Here is a 7,064-nt window from a genome sequence, read left to right as displayed (position 1 = left end):
CCTAATCTACCAAGCAGATCTTTTGGTGGGGGTAAGACAGTATCAAATTGGCCAGTCTGTAACGTAACCATTGGTTACAGACTGGCCAATTTGATACTGTCTTACCCCCACTAAAAGACCTGCTTGGAGATTATCTCTGCCGCTGACCGACGGACCTAGTTGATGTGTCTGACTGTGTAAAGATGTCCTTCTGGGCGTCTAAGCGGGGACCGCAGCCCAAATTCAGAAACACAGGTGCGTCCACAGATTGATACGGCGTTTGCGCTGAGTTAATTATAATAAGACCCAGATTTAAGAGTTAATATATAACTGTCTTCTTTCTCCAACTGTGACTTATCATGACTCAGCATAAAAGGGGCGTGAGCGTGACCCAGAAAATTACGAGGTCCCCGCCCCTTCTAATTGCTAATCAGGCCCCCTCAGCTGATTTCTTGTGTTGATGGCTTCTCGAGTATTTATATCACATGTGATAGCTGATCACCACATGTACACAACATGTACCTGGTGCAATGGTGACCAACAGGAAAGTTTACAGAAAGAGCCCACATCATGCTGCTTGTAGATTTAAGGTCACTTTCCAAAATAGCACAAACCTCACCATTGCCCCAAACGTCATGGTGCCCAGACAGATGTTGGACACCTTGAGGCCGCTGCCGCCCAGGAATCGGTACTCAGGCTTGTTGGCCATGTCGAGGTTGTACTGTCTGTCTCAGTGGGGCTCTACCTTTGGCGAAACCACCAGCACAAATGTTTCAACACACGCGTACACGCCTACAGGTCACCAGACTCAGTATGTAGGGTCAGAATGCAGGGGTCAACGATCTATAGGTCGTAACGTGACATCCCAGCTGCTGGCCTATGGGGAGGGGCGTGATTAAGTGTCTTGTTCAAGTCTTGTTCCGGGGTATCTTCGTCACAGCAAGCTGAGCAAGGGGTTCACAATCATTTGAATCAGTTGGTCACGGCAAGTTAGCATTTCTAATGATCCCTTTCGTAAGGGGAATCAATACTCAATCCTGTCGGCTATATCAAGTTTACACATTTTTACAGACTCACCGTGCACGTGATTTTTGTAACACCTGAACCTCAGTTGTACAGGTCAAAAACACACAGTACAATTGACAGCAAGTCATGTGCGAGACGGGATCGACAGGTCGGTCGTTTCGCCAGATAAGGTATCCTTATTATATGTTGGACGGACCATGTTTCTTTCATTTTGGGGGTTATTTAGTTGTCTTAGAACATGTCATACTCTCAAAAACAAATATGAATCCTGTGATAATGAATCTTGGGCAGTAACGTTATATAAATGGATCCAGAGATGGATCGGTGTTGAATTTGAAATCGCTGCAAGACATCCGCATTGAACAGGTGGTTTCCTCTCAAAACAGCCGATTGGGACCTACCCTGGGACCTACTAGTATCTGGGCATTTAAAAAAGAACATCATTTTTTATTTGAGCAACGTTATATTTTCATGGAGCTCAGAAAATGATCAGGAAAATGATACCTACTGTCAGTTTATCGTATTAACGCTACATGTGTACCAAAGTACGTATTTAAACTTCATAAGAATGGGTGGCTGGTTGAATGTGGTGCTACTTATCTCGCAGAATTCGGCATCGCGAATCGGAGGCTAGGTTCTGTCCCATGTGACGTGGCAGTCAGCTGGCTGGCGGGAGACTCTCACCTGTGTTCCGTGTGTTGTAAACTGTGACAGGTGAGAATATCAGGTCATACAGGGGCAGTTCAGTACAGGCGTGCTGTAGGTAGCCTTGTGTACTATCAAACGATTCTGACACTTGATTTGACAAACAGAAATCAACCAAAGAAGGAGGCATTCGTTGAAGTTCTGTCTTCCAAGTTACACCTCCTTCAGAAATAATTTATGATCGTGTAACGTTAACGTTTAATAAAAAATACCTGCGCTTGGTCGGCCCAGCAATATGTACGTTTAGGTTTTCACAAGAAAAGCAGGGAGCAGACATAATTTCCCCGAGCTTTCGGTCGAGGACCGCTCGGTCATGTTGTGTGGTTACCCAGGAAATGAAACTTCTATTTAGCTCCTGGCAACAGAGATAAGAAATTAGCATCAAGCTTTTGTTAAACTTAGAAAGTTCAAATAGACAGTTCAGAATTGCGTGGTTTGTATGGATTTCAAGTATAAAGTTGCTTGTAAGCAGATGATGTTCATATTGATTTTCCGAAAAACATATTACCATTACAGTAACGTAGGAATGTAGGTGGAGGTGCTATTATATTATTGATTGGCACTGTGTAACAGTTACATGAACTTTGGCAAGTTCTCAATATCTTGGCAAGGTCCAGTCAACTCCTTGGTTTGAAGAGGGTGCAAATTTTTTCACCCCTGAGTTTATGGTAAAGCATCATTGAAGCTGACAAAATCTTTAATGCACTATCTTCCAGCTGAAAATTCTGGATCATTTTTCGAGAATAAAGTGTTGTGAATATTAAAAGTGTTGAAGTTAAACTGTTGTAGTTTAACTCGTCAACTTTCTGCCCGATGTGCCACTACAAGCTATTGGCACTTCCCATATTCACCGTTGCTGGGAAGTGCCAATATCTCATAGGGATGGAGTCCAGGCCAACTAGGCACCAAAAAGGCCAGTTCCAGTATTTTCTCCATTCCTCCAGAAGCAGAGAAGATGTCAGGGAAGCATGTGTTGGTGACTGGAGGTGCGGGGTACATCGGCAGCCACACGGTGGTGGAGATGGTCACAGCAGGATTCTCACCAGTCGTCCTGGACAACCTGTCTAATGCCTGCCCAGGTACTTATCTAACGTTAGTGTGGAAAAATGGGTAAACCTGCAACTCAAGCTTTTAGGCACAGGTAATGGGCATGGCATAGTCTGAATAACTATCTGTTATATACGTCGGTGAAGGTTAGACATCCAGGTAATACGATATGCCAAAAAGCAGTTACTCAAGCAACTGGATATGATATTTTGGAAACGGTCAGACGTTTCAGCTAGTATCCACTAGCTTTCATCAGCTGACTAATTATTAGCTGACTAATTTGCATTATATTGTCTTGACTTTTGTTGCCTTTTCAACTTCTAAAAAATTGTCTTCACTTTATTTGCATATCAATCAATAGTTTGTGCTTATACTTTATAAACCTGCATTTCTCCTCTGGTTTCTCAGTCACTGACAAAAGCTACTAGTAAGTGGATACTAGCTGAAATGTCTGACCATTTCCAAAATCATATCCAGTTGCTTGAGTAACTGCTTTTTGACATATCTGTTATATGTTTAAAAAAAAAAGGTGTGAGTATGTGTGCTAGTTGAATTTAAAGCTCCTGGCTGTGTTTGTGTGTGTGCGTGCGTGCGTGCGTGTGGTATGTAGAATCCCTTGTGTAGATAGGTTTCTTGTTTCTTAAAGAGTGTTATTGAAAGTTGACAACTGTATAGCTCTGGGACATAACTTTGTTCTGATAACAGGTAGCCTATAAACCCTATCTCTATACACATGGCAGTGCTGAGAATTTTTTTTTGTCTTTCAGAGAGTTTGAAAAGGGTTGAAGCTATAACAGGCACAACCATTCCATTCTACAGTGCAGACCTCCTGGACAAGCCAGCTTTACAGGCCATCTTTGATAAGGTTGTTTTCTCAGTTGTAACAGTACCACTTCACTGTGGTACAGCCAGCCTTTTGGGTTGTTTTCGTCCTAATTGTGCATATCCACAATGTGTTTGAAACAATACTTAACCCCAAATCCTCTATTCAACAATGCATGCAGTAAGTAAGTTTATATTTATATTCTGCTAATATTTCTAGATAAACCATTGAAAAGAATGGCTGGGTGACAATAAATGATGTTCTATGAGATATTTTAGAAAGTTATTTTTGCATTCCGTAAAAATGTGCACAAGGACATTGTACAGTAACAACATTGACTACAGCTGTATAACTACAAAACTGATGTCCTCCATTATACAATAAACACAGTTTTGTTTTCTAATTTCTTACAGCATGACATTGAGGCTGTAGTGCACTTTGCAGGACTGAAGGCTGTGGGAGAATCTGTTGCTAAACCACTCAGCTACTACAAGGTCAATGTCGGGGGAACCACTAACCTGCTGGAGGTAAGGATGTCCTGGTCATGGTTGCTCATGTTAATCTCCAATCAGATATTGAGGTCACGACTGAAGAAAACATGATCATTCATCCCAACATTTGCTTGGGGGTAAATTGTTGTTTTGGTTGTTATGTTGATAGAAAGATTTTCTCATAGTCAGACCCTGGATGAATTCCCATTGAAAAAGAGAAGTTTAATGGCAAAAACTGTTTGTTTCCAGGTGATGATTGAGAAGGGGGTCTACAACTTTGTGTTCTCCAGCTCAGCAACAGTGTACGGAGAACCACAGTTCCTGCCAATCACAGAGAGTCACCCTGCAGGGGCCTGCATCAACCCCTACGGAAGGACCAAGTATGTTATCGAGGAGATTCTGAAGGACTTGTCCATCGCTGAAAAGGTGAGAATGGATATGTAAACCCACTGTACAGCATCATACCTACATAAGAGGTGCATATATTATCCATCTGTCATTGTTTTACACCTGATATTAGTGATAAAGTTCCCATAACTTGTTTCCCAGAACCTGAGGGTTGTCCTGCTGAGGTACTTTAACCCCATCGGAGCCCACAAGTCTGGCACTATTGGGGAGGATCCTAGTGGCATTCCTAACAACCTGCTGCCATATGTATCACAGGTGAGATAATTATACAATAATATACAAACCTTTTGGGCCCTGAAAACATAATCAGTTACCAGTTGGAAACTCAACAGCTAAACCTGTGCTTGTAATGAGCTCAAAAAGTAAGAAATCACTCACTGCTTCAAGTATTTTACTTGCACAACATGCAAATTGTTTCAGTACAGTCCTCTGTTTGCCAAAGGTAATGTTAATCTTCTGTTCCAGGTGGCAGTGGGGCGTCGACCAGAGCTGAGTGTTTATGGTTCCGACTACGACACAGTGGATGGCACAGGTTTGTCCTGTTAGATGTACAAATAGACGTTATATATATTAGCAGCATCAGTGTAAATATCAGACTGGTTTATTTATCAATGATATCTGTTGCTTTGATACTTCAGGAGGTAAAAAATCAGGGGGCAGATTACAGTTGGCAGGTAGAGATTACTACACATTGCTGGCATTATGTTTCTGTGAGCTGTTTCAAGAAATTAGTCTCAAAATTGAACTTTTTTTTTTCCTTTTTGTACAAAATTCATGGTTATTGTTATTTTCCCCACAGGTGTGCGAGACTATGTCCATGTGGTGGACCTGGCACTGGGTCACATTGCTGCACTGAAAAAACTTAAGGACATCTCTGGATGCAAGGTTTAAGGCTTTTTCCTTTATTACAAATACATTTTTACATGAATGTATGAGCATCATATCATTGTCATCACATTGTCATGTTTAAGCAATGTAGTTGTTTCCAAAGCAGCACAGCATAGCATTGATTTTATCAAGATTGTTGTCAGATGAGCTAACTGTCCTTATTCCTGAACACAATGACAATGTTGCTTCGAATTGTTTTCAGGTCTACAATCTGGGCACTGGCACGGGATATTCAGTGTTGCAGGTGGTGGAAGCATTTGAGAAAGCAAGTGGGAAAAAAGTATGTCCAGAAAGTTCATTTACTAGACATCTTCTCCAATAAACTTAAGAGCATTAGGTTTTTCACTTGTTGACAGAGTATCTGTGATGATACATACTATCATACACATAAAATGCCCACAAAGTGACCACTGTTATGGTTTCCAGGTTCCCTACAAGATTGTTGACCGTCGTGCAGGAGACTCTGCCTCGGTGTATGCTGACCCCTCGCTGGCAGAGAAGGAGCTGGGCTGGAAGGCAGAACGTGGTCTCACAGAAATGTGTAAGTCACAAAACTCAAGCAAAATTTGACTTTGCCTGTACCTGCTTTGTTTTACACTGTGTCAAGCAGATAGATTGGGGGTCATGCACTTCGGGAAATCTATTTCTTACTCATTTTTAATGATAGTATGCATAGATGAAAATGTATGGCCTACATGTACTCACAGAAATAATCAAATTGCATGCAACACAAAACTGATGTACTTATAGAAGATATGTAAAGCCTTAAAATTTGTAACTTGTATCCATGTTACATCATGAATGTTCTACTGTTGTACCACAGGTGAAGACTGCTGGAGGTGGCAGTCCCAGAATCCTCAGGGCTTCAAGAAGGACTAGGTGACAAGTGAACATCTTCCACATTCCACATTCCTTTTAGTATTCACATGCAACTGATTCCTAGTGCTTATAATAAATTAAATGGAGTATTTAATGAATATATAATGGATTTATGGGAACCTTTTTTCTAAATACTGTCATCACTAGTGCAACTATAAACATTCAAAAACCCTTGTTGCCTCTTCAGGTTACCAGCTTAACTGTTTTTATCAACTTGTCCAGTGTGGCCTTGCAGTTTTACCATTTTTTGTCTTTTTCAACAAACATTTGAGTACTCTCCTTCTGCAGTCTAACTCAGGAAATTAATGACTTTAGTGATTTACCTCATGCTTTGATAATAGACACTTTGAGTCTTCTAATTATATATAATTATTTTCACACTAGTTCAAATGACATTCCAAGCTTAACTTTATAGGGCAAAGCAGATTTATATTGTGTCAAAAGGCCAGAAATAAGATAAGATGGGACATTGCAAACACAATGTTTCTAATGGGATAGCTAATGCTAGGACTATAATGTTGTTTTAATGAGTTTCTTTGTGAACTTATACATGTAATTTTTGGATGGCTTCCCCAGTCAATGTGGCAATATGTTTACTTGTCAAAAAGGACCAATCAGAAAGCACCACAATTTGACAAAGCCAATGCACTGATTGTTGCATTATCATTATCAGTTAATCTTGCTCCTGTATCAATGATAGTGCACTTTTAATGATAAAACTTGTGCAATTGATTGTACTGGATTTTGAACATTTAAATTGAATATTGTTGTTGGACCAATATTTGCTACTTTGTTTTATAGCAGTGTATTTGCTTGTT

At 40.6% G+C, this 7,064-nt stretch overlaps 2 protein-coding genes across 3 annotated transcripts in view; one reads left to right on the top strand and one right to left on the bottom strand.

Moving 5' to 3' along the window:
* Positions 1 to 774, bottom strand: part of LOC109480893 (uncharacterized oxidoreductase YajO-like) — a 5,534-nt gene extending 4,760 nt beyond the window's left edge. Inside the window, exons 1-3 of the mRNA XM_019783227.1 lie at positions 599 to 774; positions 491 to 514; position 1 (exon numbers count right to left, since the gene is read on the bottom strand). The exon at position 1 is cut by the window's left edge and continues 118 nt beyond it. Coding sequence (XP_019638786.1) covers position 1; positions 491 to 514; positions 599 to 688 — 115 coding nt within the window. The 5' untranslated portion in view covers positions 689 to 774. The remainder of the gene's footprint in view (positions 2 to 490; positions 515 to 598) is intronic.
* Positions 775 to 1,599: 825 nt separating this feature from the next.
* On the top strand, positions 1,600 to 6,795 carry LOC109480892 (UDP-glucose 4-epimerase-like). 2 transcript variants are annotated; one of them, XM_019783225.1, is made up of 11 exons: positions 1,600 to 1,719; positions 2,655 to 2,789; positions 3,525 to 3,622; positions 3,994 to 4,107; positions 4,321 to 4,497; positions 4,621 to 4,734; positions 4,945 to 5,011; positions 5,279 to 5,364; positions 5,570 to 5,647; positions 5,794 to 5,908; positions 6,191 to 6,795. In XM_019783225.1, the coding sequence occupies exons 2-11, from the start codon at positions 2,666 to 2,668 to the stop codon at positions 6,244 to 6,246; spliced, it is 1,029 nt and encodes a 342-aa protein (XP_019638784.1). In that variant the 5' UTR covers positions 1,600 to 1,719; positions 2,655 to 2,665; the 3' UTR covers positions 6,247 to 6,795. The 2 variants fall into 2 exon arrangements, with proteins under 2 accessions (XP_019638784.1, XP_019638785.1); XM_019783226.1 differs by having other exon boundaries at positions 1,629 to 1,719; positions 2,658 to 2,789.
* Positions 6,796 to 7,064: the final 269 nt, after the last annotated feature.

The sequence above is a fragment of the Branchiostoma belcheri genome, unplaced genomic scaffold (genome assembly GCF_001625305.1).
Source record: "Branchiostoma belcheri isolate BF01 breed outbred unplaced genomic scaffold, Haploidv18h27 scaffold53, whole genome shotgun sequence".
In the NCBI taxonomy this organism is placed as follows: Eukaryota; Metazoa; Chordata; class Leptocardii; order Amphioxiformes; family Branchiostomatidae; genus Branchiostoma; species Branchiostoma belcheri.
Note: the sequence above shows the minus strand (reverse complement) of the source record. Positions and strands in the feature narration are given on the sequence as shown.

Bases quoted from the DNA above. Each gene is read 5' to 3' on its own strand.
- LOC109480892 (XM_019783225.1), top strand. From the start codon at position 2,666: ATGTCAGGGAAGCATGTGTTGGTGACTGGAGGTGCGGGGTACATCGGC. The intron at 2,790-3,524 runs GTACTTATCTAA...TTTGTCTTTCAG, and splicing joins CCTGTCTAATGCCTGCCCAG to AGAGTTTGAAAAGGGTTGAA. The intron at 5,012-5,278 runs GTTTGTCCTGTT...TTTTCCCCACAG, and splicing joins CGACACAGTGGATGGCACAG to GTGTGCGAGACTATGTCCAT.